The following is a 24,962-nucleotide window of genomic DNA, read 5'->3' as shown; positions in this document are numbered from 1 at the left end:
CTCCCTCTGGCTGCCCGATCCCCCCCCTTAGCTTTAATTTTATAAGCTCTATCTGCGGAGCTCTGCAGATTCATATAAGAGACAAAAGGGGGGAGGAACGAGGCAGCAGAGAAGGATGTGAGAGCTACTGAACACGTCTCCTCCCTCTGGCTGCCCGATCCCCCCCCCCTTAGCTTTAATTTTATAAGCTCTATCTGCGGAGCTCTGCAGATTCATATAAGAGACAAAAGGGGGGAGGAACGAGGCAGCCGAGAAGGATGTGAGAGCTACTGAACACGTCTCCTCCCTCTGGCTGCCCGATCCCCCCCCCTTAGCTTTAATTTTATAAGCTCTATCTGCGGAGCTCTGCAGATTCATATAAGAGACAAAAGGGGGGAGGAACGAGGCAGCAGAGAAGGACGTGAGAGCTACTGAACACGTCTCCTCCCTCTGGCTGCCCGATCCCCCCCCCTTAGCTTTAATTTTATAAGCTCTATCTGCGGAGCTCTGCAGATTCATATAAGAGACAAAAGGGGGGAGGAACGAGGCAGCCGAGAAGGACGTGAGAGCTACTGAACAGGTCTCCTCCCTCTGGCTGCCCGATCCCCCCCCCTTAGCTTTAATTTTATAAGCTCTATCTGCGGAGCTCTGCAGATTCATATAAGAGACAAAAGGGGGGAGGAACGAGGCAGCAGAGAAGGACGTGAGAGCTACTGAACACGTCTCCTCCGTCTGGCTGCCTGATCCCCCCCCCTTAGCTTTAATTTTATAAGCTCTATCTGCGGAGCTCCGCAGATTCATATAAGAGACAAAAGGGGGGAGGAACGAGGCAGCAGAGAAGGACGTGAGAGCTACTGAACACGTCTCCTCCCTCTGGCTGCCCGATCCCCCCCCCCTTAGCTTTAATTTTATAAGCTCTATCTGCGGAGCTCCGCAGATTCATATAAGAGACAAAAGGGGGGAGGAACGAGGCAGCAGAGAAGGACGTGAGAGCTACTGAACACGTCTCCTCCCTCTGGCTGCCCGATCCCCCCCCCTTAGCTTTAATTTTATAAGCTCTATCTGCGGAGCTCTGCAGATTCATATAAGAGACAAAAGGGGGGAAGAACGAGGCAGCAGAGAAGGATGTGAGAGCTACTGAACACGTCTCCTCCCTCTAGCTGCCCGATCCCCCCCCTTAGCTTTAATTTTATAAGCTCTATCTGCGGAGCTCTGCAGATTCATATAAGAGACAAAAGGGGGGAGGAACGAGGCAGCAGAGAAGGATGTGAGAGCTACTGAACACATCTCCTCCGTCTGGCTGCCCGATCCCCCCCCCTTAGCTTTAATTTTATAAGCTCTATCTGCGGAGCTCCGCAGATTCATATAAGAGACAAAAGGGGGGAGGAACGAGGCAGCAGAGAAGGACGTGAGAGCTACTGAACACGTCTCCTCCGTCTGGCTGCCAGATCCCCCCCCCTTAGCTTTAATTTTATAAGCTCTATCTGCGGAGCTCTGCAGATTCATATAAGAGACAAAAGGGGGGAGGAACGAGGCAGCCGAGAAGGATGTGAGAGCTACTGAACACGTCTCCTCCCTCTGGCTGCCCGATCCCCCCCCCTTAGCTTTAATTTTATAAGCTCTATCTGCGGAGCTCTGCAGATTCATATAAGAGACAAAAGGGGGGAGGAACGAGGCAGCAGAGAAGGATGTGAGAGCTACTGAACACGTCTCCTCCCTCTGGCTGCCCGATCCCCCCCCCTTAGCTTTAATTTTATAAGCTCTATCTGCGGAGCTCCGCAGATTCATATAAGAGACAAAAGGGGGGAGGAACGAGGCAGCAGAGAAGGACGTGAGAGCTACTGAACACGTCTCCTCCGTCTGGCTGCCTGATCCCCCCCCCCTTAGCTTTAATTTTATAAGCTCTATCTGCGGAGCTCTGCAGATTCATATAAGAGACAAAAGGGGGGAGGAACGAGGCAGCCGAGAAGGATGTGAGAGCTACTGAACACGTCTCCTCCCTCTGGCTGCCCGATCCCCCCCCCTTAGCTTTAATTTTATAAGCTCTATCTGCGGAGCTCTGCAGATTCATATAAGAGACAAAAGGGGGGAGGAACGAGGCAGCAGAGAAGGACGTGAGAGCTACTGAACACGTCTCCTCCGTCTGGCTGCCTGATCCCCCCCCCCTTAGCTTTAATTTTATAAGCTCTATCTGCGGAGCTCCGCAGATTCATATAAGAGACAAAAGGGGGGAGGAACGAGGCAGCAGAGAAGGACGTGAGAGCTACTGAACACGTCTCCTCCCTCTGGCTGCCCGATCCCCCCCCCCTTAGCTTTAATTTTATAAGCTCCATCTGCGGAGCTCCGCAGATTCATATAAGAGACAAAAGGGGGGAGGAACGAGGCAGCAGAGAAGGACGTGAGAGCTACTGAACACGTCTCCTCCCTCTGGCTGCCCGATCCCCCCCCCTTAGCTTTAATTTTATAAGCTCCATCTGCGGAGCTCCGCAGATTCATATAAGAGACAAAAGGGGGGAGGAACGAGGCAGCAGAGAAGGACGTGAGAGCTACTGAACACGTCTCCTCCCTCTGGCTGCCCGATCCCCCCCCCTTAGCTTTAATTTTATAAGCTCTATCTGCGGAGCTCTGCAGATTCATATAAGAGACAAAAGGGGGGAGGAACGAGGCAGCAGAGAAGGACGTGAGAGCTACTGAACACGTCTCCTCCCTCTGGCTGCCCGATCCCCCCCCCCTTAGCTTTAATTTTATAAGCTCTATCTGCGGAGCTCTGCAGATTCATATAAGAGACAAAAGGGGGGAGGAACGAGGCAGCAGAGAAGGACGTGAGAGCTACTGAACACGTCTCCTCCCTCTGGCTGCCCGATCCCCCCCACCTTAGCTTTAATTTTATAAGCTCTATCTGCGGAGCTCCGCAGATTCATATAAGAGACAAAAGGGGGAGGAACGAGGCAGCAGAGAAGGACGTGAGAGCTACTGAACACGTCTCCTCCCTCTGGCTGCCCGATCCCCCCCCCCTTAGCTTTAATTTTATAAGCTCTATCTGCGGAGCTCTGCAGATTCATATAAGAGACAAAAGGGGGGAGGAACGAGGCAGCAGAGAAGGACGTGAGAGCTACTGAACACGTCTCCTCCCTCTGGCTGCCCGATCCCCCCCCCTTAGCTTTAATTTTATAAGCTCTATCTGCGGAGCTCTGCAGATTCATATAAGAGACAAAAGGGGGGAGGAACGAGGCAGCAGAGAAGGACGTGAGAGCTACTGAACACGTCTCCTCCGTCTGGCTGCCCGATCCCCCCCCCTTAGCTTTAATTTTATAAGCTCTATCTGCGGAGCTCCGCAGATTCATATAAGAGACAAAAGGGGGGAGGAACGAGGCAGCAGAGAAGGACGTGAGAGCTACTGAACACGTCTCCTCCCTCTGGCTGCCCGATCCCCCCCCCCTTAGCTTTAATTTTATAAGCTCCATCTGCGGAGCTCCGCAGATTCATATAAGAGACAAAAGGGGGGAGGAACGAGGCAGCAGAGAAGGACGTGAGAGCTACTGAACACGTCTCCTCCCTCTGGCTGCCCGATCCCCCCCCCCTTAGCTTTAATTTTATAAGCTCCATCTGCGGAGCTCCGCAGATTCATATAAGAGACAAAAGGGGGGAGGAACGAGGCAGCAGAGAAGGACGTGAGAGCTACTGAACACGTCTCCTCACTCTGGCTGCCCGATCCCCCCCCTTAGCTTTAATTTTATAAGCTCCATCTGCGGAGCTCCGCAGATTCATATAAGAGACAAAAGGGGGGAGGAACGAGGCAGCAGAGAAGGACGTGAGAGCTACTGAACACGTCTCCTCCCTCTGGCTGCCCGATCCCCCCCCTTAGCTTTAATTTTATAAGCTCTATCTGCGGAGCTCCACAGATTCATATAAGAGAAAAAATGGGGGGGGGAGGAAAGAGGTAGCAGAGGAGGATGCGAGAGGAACCGAGCAGCGTCTCCTTCCTCAGGCTGTCCGTTCCTCTCCACCCACCCACATTTATTTTTATTATTAGTTTCTGCGGAGCTCCACATATAGAGATCATTTAAAAAAATTTAAAAGGGGGGAGGAACGGCACTGTTCCTCTCCTCTCCCATTTTAATTTTTTTTTACTTTTACATAGACATGGGGCCGCCCCCTTCCTTGTCCAGCCCACAGCGATCAATCAGGGGGCGCCATGGGCTCTGCTGTCCAAAAAGTTGGGGTAAGTACCCCACTTTTTGGAGTGGAGTTTCCAGGGTTTGCCCCCGGATGGCTTCACAATGGCGGCTGCGTCATGTAGATGATGTGCCGCTACTGCGAAGCCACCCCGGGGCAAACGCTTTGTGTAGACGTGCCCTTGGTCAACTCCGCATTATGCGTTTACTTCCTGTATCAGGAAAGTAGCGAGTGAAGCAGCCAAAAGAGTCTGTCCACCGCCTGATGCAGATGTGGAAAAGAGCAAGACAAGAAAGATTTTCAAGAATTTATTACATGTTAGTCCAAAAAGGTAAAATAGATATTTTTATTCCAAAAGAGAAGACATAAGCGTTCAAGTCAAAAAATAGGTTTTTCTTCTTCTTAAAAACAAAAACAAAAAACAAATACACCACACCACTAAATATATTAGGAAAAAAAAAATCTGCTCCAAGACCATGCAGATTCATATAAGAGAAAAAATGGGGGGGGGAGGAAAGAGGTAGCAGAGGAGGATGCGAGAGGAACCGAGCAGCGTCTCCTTCCTCAGGCTGTCCGTTCCTCTCCACCCACCCACATTTATTTTTATTATTAGTTTCTGCGGAGCTCCACATATAGAGATCATTTAAAAAAATTTAAAAGGGGGGAGGAACGGCACTGTTCCTCTCCTCTCCCATTTTAATTTTTTTTTACTTTTACATAGACATGGGGCCGCCCCCTTCCTTGTCCAGCCCACAGCGATCAATCAGGGGGCGCCATGGGCTCTGCTGTCCAAAAAGTTGGGGTAAGTACCCCACTTTTTGGAGTGGAGTTTCCAGGGTTTGCCCCCGGATGGCTTCACAATGGCGGCTGCGTCATGTAGATGATGTGCCGCTACTGCGAAGCCACCCCGGGGCAAACGCTTTGTGTAGACGTGCCCTTGGTCAACTCCGCATTATGCGTTTACTTCCTGTATCAGGAAAGTAGCGAGTGAAGCAGCCAAAAGAGTCTGTCCACCGCCTGATGCAGATGTGGAAAAGAGCAAGACAAGAAAGATTTTCAAGAATTTATTACATGTTAGTCCAAAAAGGTAAAATAGATATTTTTATTCCAAAAGAGAAGACATAAGCGTTCAAGTCAAAAAATAGGTTTTTCTTCTTCTTAAAAACAAAAACAAAAAACAAATACACCACACCACTAAATATATTAGGAAAAAAAAAATCTGCTCCAAGACCTTACACACAAGTAAGGAACCACACAGGCTTTTCGAACTACACCTTGAATTTGAATAATCCTCCAGAAAAAGCTGCCTGTCAGTCAACAAAGCAGGAAGACTATCAGAATTATTTCGACCGCTGCAAAACGGATGCAAAGAACGTGCGTGGAGACGTCCTGTAAGGTGATTTGGGGGGTCGAGTGGGGTGGGGGGAGGGTGTCCCCCAGATTGCTAACACCCATTCAAAAACTTCTTCAGTGGAGGTCCCATTCTCAGGCAGGATCTTTATGTTCACGAAGAGGAAGAAGGCTCTGCCTCCGAAGACACTGGAAGAACAAGATGCATCCTTCGTTGTACCACAAACGCAGCCTTCCTCAACCTGGGGCGCTCCAGATGTGTTGGACTACAACTCCCAGAATGCCCCAGCCAGCGGCTGGGGCATTCTGGGAGATGCGGTCTAACACATCTGGAGCGCCCCAGGTTGAGGAAGGCTGCACAAACGCTTTCCGCTTGGATTGCCACTTCCGTCTTGCACCCAGCATGGTGGAATGGCAGCATTCCAACCAAAACACTTTAACTGTCCAAGCATGCAGCTGCTATCGTGGCAGTCCGAACCAGTCCGAACTCAAAAGGAGCTATCCAACCCCTCGTTCAAGTTCAAAGCTGCCCCACTTGTTATGGAGCTATGTACATTTGCTGCTGTTCTCCCCTCCACCTTTGCACCACCCTTATTATTACTTTTGTTACTTGTCTTTTTCCCTCTTGCACGGAACCCAGGGGAGCTTACATAATCATAGAACTATAGAATAGTAGAGTTGGAAAGGGCCTACAAGGCCATAGAGTCCAACCCCCTGCTCAGTGCAGGAATCCACCTTAACACATCCCTGACAGATAGTTGTCCAGCTGCCTCTTGAAGGCCTCTAGTGTGGGAGAGCCCACAACCTCCCTAGGTAACTGGTTCCATTGTCGTACTGCTCTAACAATCAGGAAGTTTTTCCTGATGTCCAGCCGGAATCTGGCTTCCTTTAACTTGAGCTCGTTATTCTGTGTCCTGCACTCTGGGATGATCGAGAAGAGATCCTGGCCCTCTTCTGTGGGACAACCTTTTAAGTATTTGAAGAGTGCTATCATGCCTCCCCTCAATCTTCTCTTCTCCAGGCTAAACATGCCCAATTCTTTCAGTCTCTTTTCATAGGGCTTTGTTTCCAGACCCCTGATCATCCTGGTTGCCCTCCTCTGAACACGCTCCAGCTTGTCTGCATCCTTCTTGAATTGTGGAGCCCAGAACTGGACACAATACTCTAGATGAGGCCTAACCAGGGCCGAATAGAGAGGAACCAGTACCTCACGTGATTTGGAAGCTATACTTCTATTAATGCAGCCCAAAATAGCATTTGCCTTTCTTGCAGCCATATCACAGATTTGAAAGAGGTCAGGGCACCTGCAGCTTTAATTGCTGTGATGAAGAGGAAATTTCCCCAGACTCCCCATATATAAAAATGACACCTGCTGAAATGTCCTTTTACGTACAACTGTTAAAGATACAGGAGCCCTGTCCTCCTTTCCATATGGTCACCCTAGATGACACTAAGCCATAGAGCAATCACATCAACTTGTAGCTGCAGAACTCTACCCAGTTTTAATCATTATCATAGAATAGTAGAGTTGGAAGGGTCCTACAAGGCCATCGAGTCCAACCCCCTGCTCAATGCAGGAATCCACCCTAAAGCATCCCTGACAGATGGCTGTCCAGCTGCCTCTTGAAGGCCTCTAGTGTGGGAGAGCCCACAACCTCCCCAGGTAACTAGTTCCATTGTCGTACTGCTCTAACAATCAGGAAGTTTTTCCTGATGTCCAGCCGGAATCTGACTTCCTGTAACTTCAGCCCGTTAATCCTCCTCCTCTCCATTTTATCCTCACAACAATCCAGTGAGGCAGGTTTATTGCATTTATATCCCACCTTTTTTCCTCCAAGGAACCCAAGGCGGCATACATAATCCTCCTCTCAATTTTATCCTAACAACAACCCTGTGAGGTAGGCTGGGCTGAGAGTCTGTGCCTGGCCCACAGTCATCCCGTGAGGTTCATGGCTGAGTGGGGACTAGAACCCGGATCTCCCACATCCCAGTCCAACACTCTAGCTACTACACCCCACTGGCTCCTACACCCCACTGGCTGTCCTGACACTACCATCACCCTTCAGTTACGTTTCCTTTGTCGCTCTACTTACTCACCTTCCAGTTCAGGATAGGAACGCCTTCATAGTGTCCCGAATGACCCCTCTGCAGATAGGGCAGCGCCTTAGATTCGGGGCGCATTCGGCACACACCACTAAGTGGCCACAAGGGACCAGCACAATAGATACGTCTTTGTCCATACACACTTTGCACATGCGCTCCTCCTGAAGCCGGCGCAACTTCGCCTCCATGCTCAAGGAAGATTCTAGGAAGAGAAAAAAGTCCAGGAGCCAGGCCTTAAGAAGCCCCAGCAGCCCAGCTTTCTACACATCTGGTGACCTTATACATACCCAGGCGACCTTTAAGATCAGCAGAGGAGGTCTGGCTTGTCGTTCCAAAATGGACGGAACGTCGTCATGAAGTACGCAGACGGCGGGGCCTTCTCTGTAGCGGCACCCACCATTTGGAAAACCCTCCCTGGGGTAGTTTTGAAGTGATTTTATCTTATGTGAACCACCCAGAGAGCTTCGGCTATGGGGCGGTATACAAATGCACTAAATAATACAAAACGTGGCTTCATTCAAACACCTGCCAAAGTCACATTTGTTCACCAAGGCCTTCCCTGGTTCTTGAATAAATTAACTATGCCATTCCATACTGCTGTCCCATTTGACTGCTCTTTTATTGCTGTTCGAAATGTTTTAATACTGTGTTTTTTATGCTATGTTTTAAAGTTGGGTTTTAATATTGTACTCTTGTTTTGTGAGCCACTGAGAGGTTCTATTATAATCAACGGTATAGAAATGTTACCAATAAATAAATAAATAAAATGAAGCCCTGGACTAGAACCTGGAAAGTCTGGTTAAAATCCCAGCTGAGCCTTAGATTTATAGAGAATTTTTCTTTTCTTTGCATGCTGTATAGTTTTTGAGTCACACTGCTGTATAAGTAGAGAGAGGGGTATTTTCTTGTGTTAAAAGTTTCCGTGTTTGTATCAAGTCTACTCCAAGTGCCTGACTGGGTTGGAAGAGGCGGGATGCTTTAGGGTGGATCCCTGCATTGAGTAGGGGGTTGGACTCGATGGCCTTGTAGGCCCCTTCCAACTCTGCTATTCTATGATTCTATGTAAATGATTAAACCAGGGTGGGGAAACTCCATTGCATGGGCAGGATGCGGCCCATAAGGGCCTCCCCCTCTGGCCTGCAGTGTCCCCCATCACCCCTTCTAGCATTTAGACTTGGGGGGTGGGAAAGTTTACAATGTCTATGTGGCATTACCCCACAATTGATTATATTGTAAATGTCTGGATTAGTATGTCTGGTAAGTAGGGAATTATTATTATTATTATTATTATTATTATTTATTTATTTATTTATATAGCACCATCAATGTACATGGTGCTGTACAGATTACACAGTAAATAGCAAGACCCTGTGGTTTATGATGTAATAGGGTTGGGAGGGGGAAGGAGTATATAAAGGGTGTGTTGGGAGTTTTAGTTTAGTTTTTAGTTTTGGGGTCTTGTGGGTTTTTTTGTAAAGTAAGAAGAGTTTAGATTCTAGGGATTTAGGATTGGTGTAAAGAGAGTGGTTGGTGTGTGGAGAGTTTAGATTAGGCAGGATTGAAAGTACAATTTCTTCGATTGTAAGACGCCATCAATTGTAAGATGCACACTAATTTCAGTACCACCAACAGAAAAAAAAAAGCCTTGATTCTAAGAATAATAATCGCACCTGCGATTCTAAGCCGCACCCCGTTTTTAGAGATGTTTATATGGGGGGAAAAGTGTGTCTCAGAATTGAAGAAATACAGTATTATATTTTTATTTAAACTTATTTTTATTTTGTTAGCTACCAAATACCACGTGTCAACTTGGCATTATTTACCTGCTTTACAGTTATTAAACACCCACAGCAGATTATACCCACAGTATATTTAGAGCAGATCCTGTATTAAACCTATTTCCCACATAGCTAGGGGTAAGGTTTTATTTAACCCTTCCTCCGGTTTTCAAGTGGTGGTGCTTGGCCCGAGAAGGGCTTATGCGACGGGCCTAGTGTAAAGGTCTGTTACATTGCAGCACCAATGAAAATTGCAAACCAAATTGGAACAAAGAGGGGGATTTCACTGGGGGGGGGGCAGCTAAGAAGGGAAGGGTTATACTGATCCTATGCTAACAATGATGGGGCTATTGGTGCCGAACTACCCTAGGCTCAGACGGATGTAAGTCAAGTTGCATCACGTTTACAGCCATTGTTACCCAAACTCTACGGAATCTCTTATTTACATCAGCAGAGGCTACCTCAAGGAGTATGAGAACTAGGGCTGTGCAGCGCCTCAGGCCAAGGCCCCGAATCTGAGGCGAAGCGGGCTGATTTGGCTTGCCCTGCCTAAGTTCCGAGTTGGTTCGGGCAAAGCCTGAAGCACCCCGAAGCTGAAGCAAATTGGCTCCAAAGCTTCAGGGCAGCTTGGCACTTCGGAGCGGGCTTCAGCGGTCCCTTACCTGTTGCCTCCGCCGTCCTTGTGTCTGGCGGCTTCCACTGCTGCTGACGCATATGACTGGAAGTAGGCCGCACAGCGGCAGCAGAAGCTGCCAGACACAAGGGCGGCGGCGGCAGTTAAGTGGGGAACGGGAGATTTTTCTGGGTGCCGGCTACACAGAAAAGTCCAAGTTGCCTCGGAGGGCCCGAATTTCATCTCGGCTTCAGCGCCGAGGCAGGTTGAGCAATCCCTGAAGCACCCTGAGCTGAATTGGGGCTGCTTCGGGAGCTCCGAGCCAGCCTCCGAGGCGGATCGGGGGGGCAGGGCGTGCACAGCCCTAAAGAGAACTCCCATGCTGTACAGCCAAGCGCATTTCTGAGAAGATTCAGAATACACTCGAAACTATATAATCATAGCATCATGGAATAGTAGACTTGGAAGGGGCCTATAAGGTCATCGAGTCCAACCCTGTGCTCAATGCAGGAATCCACCTTGAAGCATTGGAATTCACTGCCACAAGATGTAGCGATGGCCACCAATTTGGATAGCTTTCAAAGAAGGGTGAATAAATTCCTGGAGGAGAAGGCTATCAATGGCTACTAGCCCTGATGGCTATGTGCTACCTCCAGGATCTGAGGCAGTAAGCCTGTGTGCACCAGTTGCTGGGGAACATGGGTGGGAGGCTGCTGTTGCATCATTTCTCAAAGTGTCATATCCTGCTTGGTGTAGATGTGGCCTTAGTCATGACTAACGAGTCCCACTAATTTCAATAGGTCTACTCCAAGTAAGTTTAAGTCCCACACAATAATTTGTATTTTCTGTTTTGATAAGCCAATGATTGGAGTCCCTACCCAGGTGTTCTCCTCTGTGGATCTCTTCCACAGACCTTACCTGGCTCATTTGGACGTTCTGTTTCTGTTTCTCTTCTTATACTCCAGGGATCCTGTTCTCTTTGAGCAGGTTCTGCACACACGTGTACACACACACACACAGAGAGAACAAACATCAATTAAGAAGTTCTATTTGGAGTTCCCTTGGCCCCAAAGTCATTTCAGGCTGCAACCCTATATACACTTACCTGGACATTAGGGTGACCATATGGAAAGGGCTCCTTTCCTTTAACAGTTGTATAGAAAAGGACAATTCAGCAGGTGTCATTTGTATGCATGCAGAACCTGGTGAAATTCCCTCTTTGTTACAACAGTTTAAGCTGCCCGCTTTTATATCTGGTTACTCTAGTATAGGCCCTGCAGCTTTCACTGTTGTTATGAAGAAGAAATACCACCAGGTGCTGCATGCATACTAATGACACCTGCTGAAATTCCCTTTTCTATGCAACTGTTAAAAATACAGGACCCCTATCCTGCTTTTCATAGCGTCACCCTATGAACCCCCACTGAACTCAATGTGATTTTATTTTATTTATTTATTTATTTATTTATTTATTTATTTATTTATTTATTACATTTCTCAGTGAATGTACATAGGATTGCTCTTCACAAGTGCAAATGCCCTGACCAGTGGTAGCTGCACCCATTTCCTTTACCACGCAAAATATGTGGGGCTGTTCAGACATGTGTGTTCATCACAACCACCAAGTGGCGATGTGCATATGTGAAGGACTCATTTTGCAGCAAACACCAGAGAACATTTGGGTCTTGCTTCAAACCACTGCATTTCAATTTTAAAAGAAGCACTGGCAGGGAGTTGTTACACACAAGTGTAATATTTCCCGTAATGGAAAAATTATGGGAAATATAATAAAAATTATAGCCGCCTGGTGCCTACACTGTACTGCTTTCGTCGCCAGCTGAAGACCTTTTTATTCACTCAGTATTTTAACACTTAATTTTAACTTAAATTTAAATTTTACTGTTTTAACTCTGTATTTTAATCTTATATCAACTTTGCTGTGTGGTTTTATCCTGGTTGCGCTTTTTATACTGTGTTTCGTAATTGTGTTTTAACCTGTTGGGTGTTTTACTGTGGTTTTAATTTTTGTGAGAGCTTCGGCTATTGGGCGGTATAAAAATGTAATAAATAAATAAATAAATAAATAAATTCTCATCTGCTGAATTTTTCTTTAGAAAATTTCTAAAAATTCATTGTTTCATAAAATGGATACCGTTCTGGACATACTGAAACTGCTCAAAGGTGTAATTAACTTTCAGATGACTCGCCTTATAAAATAGATGCACACACTCCTTAATAAGCACTGCAATTTGGGTATACTCAATTAGCATGCTAAGAGTTCCCAGATCCTAAAAAAAAAATCTTTAAATTCAAAACTACTTAAGAAAAGTGTGTGCCCTGGAGTTATTAACGTTTTCAGCCCTACCAATATTTCAACAAAAATACTTTCCAAGTAAAGCGTTGAACTTATTTGAACATAACATTTAAACCATATTAAGTGTGCTTTATTGAATTTTTCTGCCTCTAAATCAAATATTTCAATTCAAAAGGGGGGGGGACAGGACCATATAAAGAATTATCATGGTGTATGTTAATTTTGTTTTTGTTGTTTATTCGTTCAGTCCCTTCCGACTCTTCGTGACTTCATCACGGCAAGAATACTGGGGTGGGTTGCCGTTACCTTCCCCAGGGATCGTATTTAGTCTGACCTCTCTACCATGAGCTTCCCGTCTTGGGTGTCCCTTCACGGTTTAGCTCATGGCATCCTTGAGGTGCTCAAGCTCCAGCACCACGACAAGGTAACGATCTCCTTTGCTGGAGTAATTTTGTTTACTACATACAAATCAAGCAAATATGACAAATCACGTTATAATCAAGTCCTGGGTTTTTTTCTTACTGCTGCTTGTTTAAATTTGTTTAGATATATGTACGTCTGTTTATATGTTTGTATGTAAATAGATTTACATTAAGTATAATGTATTTTTAAAGGTTTTTAATCTTTGCAAACCGCCCACGGAGCTTTGGTTAATGGTCGATACTGGAAGGTAATAAATGAAATGAAATTAAAATCAAATCCCAACCTATTCTGGGCATTACAAAAAACAAATAAATAAATCCTCCAATGCCTATCCAGAACACCTACATCATTGTCAGATAGGCCTTAATTTAATTATTCCATAAACACATTCAGACAATAGGAGTTAACAAGAAAATTGTATCCAACTTTGGGGCCTGGGAACCCACAACAGCCAACTCAATTTGGGCGTCCAGATCTCACTTTGGATCCTGATCTGAAGTGGGTCGGGCCCGGGCCCGAAGCACCCCAAGTCGAATCAGGGCCGATTTGGAACCCCCAAATCGGCCTCCGAAGCGAATCAGGGCTCCATGCACAGCCCTAACTAGTACAATGTCATTTATTTATTTATTATTTATTTAGAATATTTATATACCACTCATCATTGAAAAAATTTCGGAGCGGTGTACAAGGTAAAATGAAAATAAAAACAGAATAAAACAGTTAAAACAAAATTTAAAAAGAAGCAAAACAACAACAACACAGAAATCCAAGGCTGCATGTTAAAGAAAGGCTTCTTGGAATAAAGATGTTTTCAGGAGGCGCCGAAAGGAGTACAAGGTTGGAGCCTGTCTGACCTCCAGAGGCAGGGAATTCCACAGGAGGGGTGCCACCACGCTGAAGGCTCTTCCCCTGGTGGATTCCAATTGGAGGATGGATCTAGGTGGAACCACCAGGAGCAGGCCCTCGGATGACCTCAGTGACCGGGCAGGTTGGTAAGGGAGAAGGCGCTCATTAGCATTAGTACACCACTAGATCGCACCCCAGGTTCTTAGAGAACTCATCCCTTGGTACACCTATCTTATTCTCATTCATCTTGGTGCTGTTACTCTGTTATCAGCTGTTCACTTTCAACCCCTAATTTTTCACCTACACCTTATATTCTTCTTGTACCAGGTCACAGGCTCTTCAGCCAGTGTCTCTTCTACATGACTAAGGCCACATCTACACCAAGCAGGATATGACACTTTGAAAAAGGTTTGAAAACTGTATATACACACCCTATATACACTTACCTGGACATTAGGGTGACCCTATGGAAAGGAGGACAGGGCTCCTGTATCTTTAACAGTTGCATAGAAAAGGGAATTTCAGCAGGTGTCAATTGTATGCATGCAGCACCTGGTGAAATTCCCTCTTTGTCACAACAGTTAAAGCTGCAGGAGCCTTCTTTTGTATCTGGTTACTCTAGCATAGGCCCTGCAGCTTTAACTGTTGTGATGAAGAAGACCAAAGATGCCAGAATAAGAGCAGCATTAACAGCAGCAGGAGATAGGGTAAGAGCTCAAAGCTATAGAAATACCTACCTCGAGGGCTCGTAGGATGTTGTTCTGAGCGATACAAGCTGGCTTCCTGAAATCGACATGAAGTATGTGTCATCAACTAGAAACGTCCAGTTTTATTTTAAGCCTTCCATCTTACACATGCGTACACACGCGTACACACTCACCGGAGATGCAGGAGAACTGAAGTACGATTCCTGAATAGTGTTTATGAAGTCTCTCCCTCTGGACTGCAGCAGGAATTTACACCTAGAGAAGGCAGAGGGAGGTGGGGTGAGGAGGGGGTGAGGAGGAGGACAGAAATCAAGCTAGTCACAAGAACTGTTGAGGGCCAACCAGTTTGCTTGAAAACCCAAATGTCATTGAAACATCAAAGATCAAGATCCAAAGCTATCTGGGGACCTTCTGGATCAGATCCAATGGGGGATAGGATAGGATGGGGGAATTTCAGCCTAGACACAGATTTATCTCCTCCATTGGGACCAGGCCTAGCAATGAGGGTAGGCCTGGAACCAATGGTTGGAAGTTGCTGTAATGTAGATGATGGAAAAACATTTGGAAAACAAATTTCACAACAGTGAGGGCTGTTTAGTCTAGAACCAGTGGAGGCTGGTGTCTCTGATGTCAGTGGGGCAGTGAATCCGCTCTAGGATTCAGTCAGAAGTCTAAAAGGGCTGTCCAAAGTGCACCTTGGATAGATCTTTAGAATGCTGACTGGTTCTCACTGCTCTGCCGCCATCAGAGCCACCGGCTTTCACCAGGTGGCACAGACTTCCTCGGAAAGCTGAGAAGTTCTTCTTTACTGGAGGCATTGAAGCAGAGGCTAGATGGTCACCTGTCAGGGATGCGGCAGCTGCATCCCTCGTTGCAGACCTGCAACAAAGAGGTGATAACCTTAACCTAATACAGTGTAAATGAAAACAAGGAAGTTAAGGAAACAGGTTAAAAAAAATGCGATTTTATATACTAAAATATGTTAAAAATTAACATACACAGAGCATTTCACAAGTACGATAATACAAGACAATCAGAATGCTAGTCAGAAAAAGCTCAGTAAACTTGATCCATTTGCCCAGACGCGTTTCAACCCTTGGTCTTCCTCAATGGCCAGTTTGCCAAGCTGATTAGTACCGTGGGCTATTTTCTCCCAGGGCTGACTTAAAAGTTCCAAAGATTAAATGAAATCAGATGTCACTCCCCACAATATACAGTATGAGTCCAAATATTCAAAGGAAGCCCATGGAAGGTATTCCAGCTGTTTGGAATGCTCTGTGTCTGTTATTTTCAACATTATATTTTAGTATATAAAATTGCATTTTTCTACCTGTTTCCTTCCTTGTTTTCATTCATTCCCTCGTTGCAGAGCCTGCATTAAGCAGAAACACGGATCAGATGACCTCCTAACTCCCATCCAACTCTACTAACCCACGAGCAACCCTGATGAGGCTCATATAACGTAAACAGACATCCAATGGGACTGCAGGGCAGGCAACTTGTTCAAAAGATCCTTGTACAAGCAAGCCACCCATCCTGAATAGCTCTCTTGCAATAGTAGCAGCCTTGGCTGAAGAACAAATTGGGAGCCTCAAAATGGTTTGCCACTGAAAGGGCTTAAATGAGAAAGCCTCCAGTGCACTCCTGTGGACCTCGGTCCGGTCAGTGTTCAAGCTGCAGCTAGTAGGAAATACTACAAGTATTCCTCGTTGTCATTTCCAGAAGCAAAAATGCACATATTTGCAGCTGCAGAGAAAACGTGAAACAGAGTAACCATTCAGAGAAACTCGTTGTTACAGATCAGCAATTAAGAAACCACGCCAGCAATGATTTCCTGCATGGCTAAGCCAGCGCGCACATCATGCGGAAGGCAGCACAAAAGCAGGCCGGTTGAGTATTCAGTGGAATAAGGCAAACAACTGGAAAACCCTACCCGCCTGAAAACTGCAGATCCACTTCTGTGTTCAGGTGTCCTGAACATTCACTGCCGCTGTTCAGCAATGCAGTCAGTGCCTGTTCCGGCTGGACTGCCCCTCCCTGACCCCAACGTATGAATTTGTATATGTTAACACTGTTTATTACATTTTATTACTGACTCTTTGTGTTATTTGTAAGCGTCCTTGGAAGGAATTGTAACTCGACGGCCCAAGCTATTTGAGGGTGGAGCAGCAAATTGCCTGGGCACGGTAATGGACTGGATGAGGGCTAACAAACTGAGACTCAATCCAGACAAGACGGAGGTACTGTTAGCGGGTGGTTCATTTGTCCGGCGAGGTGATGTTTGCCCTGTCCTGGACGGGGTTGCACTCTCCCTAAAGGATTGGGTCCGTAGTTTGGGGGTGCTCTTCGATCCAGAACTGTCACTTGAGGCACAGGTGAACTCAGTGGCAAAGAGCACCTTTTATCAGCTTAGGCTGATATACCAACTGCGCCCTTATCTGGACAGTGATAGCCTAGCTACAGTTATCCATGCTCTGATAACCTCTCGTTTGGATTACTGCAATGCGTTATACGTGGGGCTGCCTTTGAAAACGGTCCGGAAGCTTCAGCTGGTACAAAACAGGGCAGCCCGCTTACTAACAGGGACTGGCTGGCGAGATCACATTACGCCAGTCCTTTTACAACTTCATTGGCTGCCAGTCCAGGTCCGGGCCCGATTCAAAGTGCTGGTATTGACATTTAAAGCCCTAAACGGTTTGGGGCCAGGTTATTTGAAGGAACGCCTCCTCCCATATGTACCTACCCGGACCTTAAGATCATCTACAGGGGCCCTTCTCCGTGAGCCCCTGCCAAAGGAAGTGAGGCAGGTGGCTACTAGGAGGAGGGCTTTCTCCGCTGTGGCACCCCGGTTGTGGAATGAGCTCCCCAGAGAGGTCCGCCTGGCGCCTACACTGTACTCCTTTCGTCGCCAGCTGAAGACCTTTTTATTCACTCAGTATTTTAACACTTAATTTTAACTTAAATTTAAATTATACTGTTTTAACTCTGTATTTTAACCTTATATCAATTTTGCTGCGTGGTTTTATCCTGGTTGTGCTTTTTATATTGTATTTTGTATTTGTATTTTTAACTTGTTGGTTGTTTTATGATGATTTTAATTTTTGTGAACCGCCCAGAGAGCTTCGGCTATTGGGCGGTATAAAAATGTAATAAATAAATAAAAAATAAATAAAAGCAAAACAGTACCCACGTGCTATATTTTTATGCTGTATTTTATTATCTTATGAATTGTTGTAAATAGACCAGTGAGCTTCAGCTACTGGGCTGTATATAAATGAAATTATTATTAAATAAATAAATACATAATAAATTGAAGATAGGGTGACCATATGAAAAGGAGGACAGGGTTCTTGTCTCTCTTAACAGTTGTCCTTCGTATGCATGCAGCACCTGGTGAAATTCCCCCTCCATCACAAAAGTTAAAGCTGTAGGAGCCCTGCCCTCTTTTGTATCTGATCACTCCTGCAGCTTTCACTGTTGAGATGAAGAAAGCATTTAACCATGTTCTGCATAAATACAAAGGACACCTGCTGAAATTCCTTTTTCCATACAACCGTTAAAGATACAGGAGCCTTGTCCTCCTTTCCATATGATCACCCTAGTCCAAGAGGTATTTCGAACCTCTGCATCAAAAGGGTCAATTGTTCCTTGTTTTTGCAAGGGAGGGGGCGGCATACGTATGGAGGGATGTGTTACCTTGGAAACCACTTGGCATGCTCCACCCACGGATCATCACCACGTTCCCAGTTCCTCAGAGCGCCATCACAGTAGAAACACCGCACATAATCTCCCTCGCCTGAAAACATCCGTAACAAAAGGTCTCATGTTAGGCGATAGCAACTGAAACCATGCGTTGTTGCTACAGAGGATATGGTCCGTCTGTAGATGCATGTCAGTTCACGACACTGTGAACAACATCTCTCAGGATTAAAAAGGTTATGGCCCACGATCAAGAGAGAATATCATTGCTGCAGCTTTTGTCAAGAGGTGAGAGTAGTTGTTCCACCCTTAAAGATGATCTAAAAATAATTTTAGATAGGTCAGATAAGATAGCGTTGATGGCTGCAGCAGTTAAGACCACTATCACTTGGCATAAAGACAAAAGCAAAGAGAACCAAGTTCTAAAGCCAATGCACAAGTCAAAGATTCAAGCCAACGCCACCTTACAGTAATAAATGTCACACTGATCATAGAATCATAGAATAGCAGAGTTGGAAGGGGCCTACAAGGCCATCGAGTCCAACCCCCTGCTCAATGCAGGAATCCACCCTAAAGCATCCCTGACAGATGGTTGTCCAGCTGCCTCTTGAAGGCCTCTAGTGTGGGAGAGCCCACAACCTCCCTAGGTAACTGATTCCATTGTAGTACTGCTCTAACAGTCAGGAAGTTTTTCCTGATGTCCAGCTGGAATCTGGCTTCCTTTAACTTGAGCCCGTCATTCTGTGTCCTGCACTCTGGGAGGACCGGGAAGAGATCCTGGCCCTCCTCTGTGTGACAACCTTTTAAGTATTTGAAGAGTGCTATCATGTCTCCCCTCAATCTTCTCTGCATACAGCTGGGTTCACTACACTCTGTGACCTGTATAAAGTTACACAAAGTTTTAAGATGCAACTTGGCTTATCTGCACAAGTTAACTCTGGTTTTGTTCATCATGAGGGGAAAGGAAGGATAGAACTAAACCTCCCTTCCCTCAATGATCACAGTCTAATTCGGCCACCACTTCGGTTTTTGAGATCTCAGTAGGCTTTAAAAACACACACACAGAGAGAGCACTGTTGCATAGATAATGGCTGGAAATCCGTGGAGATTAAGGAGGGAAAAAGCACGGGAGTACGGATACTCTGGGAATTGAACTCTGCACCCAGTATCACATTGGTTTTTCTGCACCCCTATAGAAATACCCATGCATTTTGAGTGGTCAGGCAAGACATTAGACTAAACTTCTCACTTTTTGTAGGGCAGTTAGCAGAGATGGGCACAATATCATGAATATGTGATGAGGATATAATGCTCCCAGAAGGAACAATTTGCCCCCAGTGGAAAATAATAATAGTAAAGCAAGTTTAAGGTATATGGGGTGAGGTAGTGGAAGTAGCAGAAAATGTGATGGCCATCTTTGGGGCTGGGGCCTTGAACATTAAGTGCAGCTGAATAGAGCCATGACCTCCTGACTTCTTTGGGGTCATGTACAAGTATAAGGAGAAATTTGACCATCCACAGCAGCCCCTAGAGTAGGGCTGGGCAATCTGTGGCTCTACAGATGGTTTGGCCTACAACTCCTATCATCCCAAGCCAGCATAGTCAATGGTGAGGGATGATGGGAGTCGTAGGCCAAAACACTTGAAGGGCCAAAAGTTGCCCGTTCCTGCCTTAAGAGTTTCCTGGCTATAACTTAAGTGTAAAGAAAGGTTAGACTGAGAGAGCACCTCTTCTCTTACCAACCTGCCCGGTCACTGAAGTCATCTGAGGGCATGTTCCTGGTGGTTCCACATGGACTTATGGTCCGATTGGAGTCCACCAGGAGAAGAGCCGTCAGTGTGATGGCCCCCTTCCAATGGAATTCCCTGCCTTTGCAGGTCAGGCAAGCGCCAAAGTTGTGTTGCTTCCTGGGCCTCCTGGAAACCTTGTTTCAGGAAGCTTTCCCTGAATGACCGGCCACAGTTTTATCAGAACTTCTTTCTTTTAAAAATATATATTTTTAACACTGTGTATTTATTCTTTTATTCTATTTGTTTCTCTCTGCTCTGAAATTTTTAGATGGGGAGCGGTATATATTTTAAAAATAAAATAAATAAAAAAATTATATATTTTTAAAATAAAATACATAAAAAATTAACACCTAATTTAACTGAAATTTAAACTTCATTTTAATTCCGTATTTTAACCTACATCAATTTTTGATGTGTGGTTTTCTCCTGGTTGTGCTTTTTATTTTGTATTTTGCATTTGTGTTTTTAGATTGTTGGTTGTTTTTTATGCTCTTCATGGTTTTAATTTTTGTGAACCGCCCAGAGAGCTTCAGCTATTGGGTGGTATAAAAATGTAATAAATAAATAAATAAATAAATAAATAATAAAAATAAATTTAGAGAGGATAGATCAACAGTGGTCAGTGCAGTGGCTAAAATGGAACCTCCACATTTAGAGGCACTACCTCTTAAGGCCAGATGTGACAATAACTGAGAACCATACAGGTCAGGGGATGCTGGTAGTGGTATAGCCCAAAAGGGCACCAAGTTGAGGAAGACTGACCTAGATGGACCTCTAGTCTGACCCAGCAAGTGAGTTCTCATGTTCTTTCATACCTGTGTAGAAGAACCCTGCTCTGGCCAATGGCCCCGGAGACACCCGAGCAAAGTTCGGCCAGTCCTCGAACGTCGTCAGTCGGTCACCTTCCGTCTCCATATCTGGGCATTCCGGTTGGCTGTCTACAGTGGCCTCTTCCACACTTAAAGTTTGCAACATGCCAAGGAACTGTCCATCCACGCAGTCCTGGATGTCCTCAGCACGAGGCATCGGTTGGTTTCCTACCTCCTTGCCCTGGATGAAAGGACACGATGGGAAGAATTTCAGATGCTCCACCGTGGGGTCGTCCCCGGCAAACCAGCCATACAACTCCCCACCACAGCAGAAACACTTCACTCGGTCCTCGGGGCCAACGAAGAAGAAACCAGCTGCAGCAAGAGCGGCCGAAGAAACCGGAGCGGTGTCCCGCCAGCGCAGGAATGTCTCGAGACGCTTCTCTTCAGACCTCATGCTGGTCCGTCGCAGACAGAACCTCCTGCTTCTAGTTTCCTCCGGAGGGGACCTCTGCCCCCTGTTCAGGGCTTGCTCAGGAGGGAAGCGGTCCTCCATTCCCCGCCTCCAGGAGAAGAGATTGTTCAACACATCTGCAACAAGCTGGGCTCCTGTTGCAATGAAAAGGTCCCTCACATCAGAATTCTCCTGCATCCCTTTTGGCCCTGTTTGGCTCTGCCTACCGTGCGTTCTGGAAAGCGCTGAACAAAAAAAGAAAGAAAGCCAAACAGGTTCCTGAACAGCAGACACAAACAGAGTTCTGGCTTTTCGACAGCCTGCTGATGTTGTTATTGTAGTAATTGGACAACGGCTCAATTCTTCTTGTGCCTGGACAGGGAAGGAAGGGAAAGGTAAACTTTGTACGCCAAGTCAGGGGAGCACAGATGAGCAGAGGTGTGTGCGGTTGGGGGCAAAGGGGAAAAAAGAAGAATGAAATCCAGCAACAGCTAAAACGGAACACCTTTTAAACTGTTAATGCTTTGCAGAAAGGAGGGGAGTCAGTCATTTAGGATGCAAGGAAGACAACGCACTTTGTAGGCAGCTGCACTTTGTAAGGGGCCACACACACACACACACACACACACACAACATCTTAGCTGATACATTGCACAGGTTTTGTTTAAATAAGCCAATTCAGTTTGCGTAAGTCTGCATATAAGTTAAAACAACAGCGCTAGGTATTTTTCCAGAGTAGCCTTTTCCAACCTGGCCCCCTCCTGATGTGTTGCACTACAACTCCCATCACCCCAGCTGCCATGGCTGGGAGTGATGGGAATTGTGGTCCGACACATCGGGGGGGGCAGGTTGGGGAAGGCTACTCTAAAAGGTGTGTGTACTGCAGCAGCAGCCGCATTGGAAGAAACATGCAGATCCTGTTCAGACAACACACTAAGCCATAGGGGTTAAGCATTTTGAACGAAACATTAAGGCTCAGCATGTCATGTGAACCATGACTTACTGCAGAGCTTTCCAAACTTTTCATGTTGGTGACACACTTTTTAGACATGCATCATTTCGCGACACAGTAATTCAGTTTTACTAGCAAACTGGAGGTTAAACTAACCCCTTTTAAGAGATATGGACGCATACATAAATTGTAATAACGAAATGTATGGGGACACAACGTATCTCATGAAAAACTTTCATTTATATTTTTTAAAATATATGATTTGCAAGATCATAACATACATTTCCAAGACTTTTCACAATGAACCAATTTTGTCGAGTTGCGATCGAACGGCGGTTGAGACGGTGTTCTATCAAAAAACTGGACCCATGGAATTTCTCGAATGCGTCACTTTAGGTGCGGCCACGTCACCAGAAGTGACGCGGAATCAGCTGTTTTGACCCGATTATGCATACTGCGCATGCACAGTACCTGTTTGATCCCTCGACCGTGGTGTGCATACACTAGGCATGTGCTCCGCTCCGATTAGAAGCGCAGAAGCAGGAGCGAATTGGCCTGCTCCGCCTTGCCCAGAGGCGGAGTAGAAGCGGACCGCGGACCCCTAGAAGCAAGGCGAAGAGAAGCGCCCATTTTTCGGAGCTCCTCTTTCAGGCGGACCGCTCCAATCGCCATCTTGAAACATTTCGCCCATAGGATTGCATTGCGGAAAAGAATCGCGGATAACTGGGTTGTTTTTGAAGCTATCGTTCTGAAAATTCTTGTGCTTAGACAGTCCTGGATGGGGGTCATTTTGAGCCTACTCTCACCTCTCTGCGTCGTGCGGGTCGCGTGCTATATTTTTTAAAAAATCGGGTAAACAAACATTACAAACAGGGACAGCGCGGGTCAAACAGCTTTTTTTTTTTTTTGAAGCGATGACAGGCACATTCAACTCCCAATCCTGATCACTCATCACGCATCCTCCAATCCCAGCGTTCGAGGGGGGGACTAAGGCAGAGGCACCCTCAGAGGCAGAGCTTTGAGCTGAGTCTTGTGGGTTTGGTGTTCGAGGGGAGAGGAGCTAGTTTAGTTCGGTGCTGCTGCTGTGTTTGGAGAGATAGATTTAGGATTTAGCTTGGCGTGTGTGTTGTTGTTTTTTTGCTTCTTTTTGACTTTTTGCTTAGTTTGCTCTGTGTTTTTCCCTTACTTTGATTTAATATAAACTTTATTTTTAAATTTTGGAGTGTGTGTTTGGTTGGTTGGTTGTCCCCCCCCCCCTTTCCCTCTCTTAAAGGCTGACTGTGTTTCATCTTCCTTCTTCCTTCTATATACAAAAAAATACCAAAAAAAAAAAAATACCAAAAGAAATTTATTCTCTATTTCTTCTCTCTATTGTGTGTGTGACTGTGTTATTGTGTGAGTGTGCTGTGCACTGTTTGTGAAGTGCAACAGCCACAGATTGAGCATTTCAAATCCTGTTTGGGCAAAGGATACACACACTTCTTGTCCCATTTCCCTACATATAGTATATTCTTCTTATACATATTATTATTAATATTAATATTATATTCTTATACATATTATTAGTAGTATTAGTAGATTCTTATACATCTTATTATTAATATTAATATTATATTCTTATACATATTATTAGTAGTATTAGTAGATACTTATACATATTATTATTAATATTAGTATAATATCATCATGAGAAGAGGGAGCAGGCGCATGTCTGTGGCAGGGCGTGCTGAAAGCAGTGGTCAAGGGCAGGCTCAGTCTGGCACCAGTAAGCAGGCTGCCTCTCCTGCTGTGAAAATCAAATGGGCAACTCCTTGGCTGGCTGCTCCACAACAGAAGCAGGAAAAGGAGCAGGCAGAGGCAGTCTCTTCTGCAACTTGTGCCCGGCGTTCTCTTTTTGAGGGTGGGAATGGGAAAAGTGCCCCTTTACAAGAGGCAGGTGGCATTAGAGGAGGAGGAGGAGTATCCCCAAGTCCTTCATTATCGTTTGAGCCCACGAGCCTGCCGCTGGACCTGTCCTCCTCCTCGGTGACCAACTCGCTGGGATGGTTTGCGTTTGCAATGTGTGACTAACTGCAGTGCTGGCTTAGAAACCAGCCATCACTTCCTTGTGCCCCCAGAAATGCCCGCAGCCTGCCTGCCTGCCCGCCTGCCCTCCCTTCTCCCCTTCCTGCCTCGCAGGGATGGTGTCTTGCTTTGACTCAGGGGATAAGTCCTTCCTGTGCTCACTTAGACTTTATCAAGTTCAAAAATCCATTTTTCAAGTGTGGAAGAAGATTTAGGGTTATCTCATGGCATGTTGGGATTTCCTTTCAACTGGCCCCATTGAGCTGTCTGCATTGCAACTTTAAATCCCTGACATACTGTAGTGTCCGATTTTTAAAACTTCCCCTAACATCAGGGGATGATGGGATTGGCTTGAAACTTGGCGTGCCTGTGTATACGTCCATGAGGTGTCATGGTGCCAAACTTGAGGTTTCTAACTTTCACAGAAAAAAAGTTGTATACTTTTTTAGCTTTCAATGCAACCCTATGGGGGGGGGAAACGGAGGTCCGATTCGGATCCGGAGCTCCGCAATGGAGCGGAGCGGACACAGGCGGAGCGGGGGCGGAGTGAAACGGGCCGATCCGCAAATCGCGGATCTGGAAGAGAAGCGGATCGGGGGGTCCGTGCACACCCCTAGCATACACGGATACGACGGAAGGGGAATATACTAGTGCACCATACTAATCGGCACCTTTGCTGTGTAAAAATGCATGCAAGTTGGTATCGCTTATTTCACACAGACTCAGAGGTTTCTCGTTACATTCGCGTGACACACCTACACACTGCAGCTGACACACTAATATGTCGCGACACACAGTTTGGGAAGCTCTGACTTAGTGTGTCGTGTGAACCATTCCTAACTATAGTGGCTACATAACCACAGTTTAAACACACTCATTTGCTGCAAAAGGGTTAGCGGACTAAC

General features: G+C 46.0%; 1 protein-coding gene across 1 annotated transcript; it reads right to left on the bottom strand.

The window, feature by feature from the left end:
* Positions 1–7,610: 7,610 nt before the first annotated feature.
* On the bottom strand, positions 7,611–21,143 carry BIRC7 (baculoviral IAP repeat containing 7). Its single transcript, XM_063142757.1, has 6 exons — positions 20,594–21,143; positions 17,986–18,085; positions 14,463–14,544; positions 14,320–14,365; positions 10,918–10,989; positions 7,611–7,810 (listed from the first exon to the last, which is right to left on the bottom strand). The coding sequence occupies exons 1-6, from the start codon at positions 21,141–21,143 to the stop codon at positions 7,611–7,613; spliced, it is 1,050 nt and encodes a 349-aa protein (XP_062998827.1).
* Between the last annotated feature and the right edge of the window lie 3,819 nt (positions 21,144–24,962).

Source organism: Elgaria multicarinata, chromosome 1 (assembly GCF_023053635.1).
Source record: "Elgaria multicarinata webbii isolate HBS135686 ecotype San Diego chromosome 1, rElgMul1.1.pri, whole genome shotgun sequence".
Taxonomy (NCBI): Eukaryota; Metazoa; Chordata; class Lepidosauria; order Squamata; family Anguidae; genus Elgaria; species Elgaria multicarinata.
Note: the sequence above shows the minus strand (reverse complement) of the source record. Positions and strands in the feature narration are given on the sequence as shown.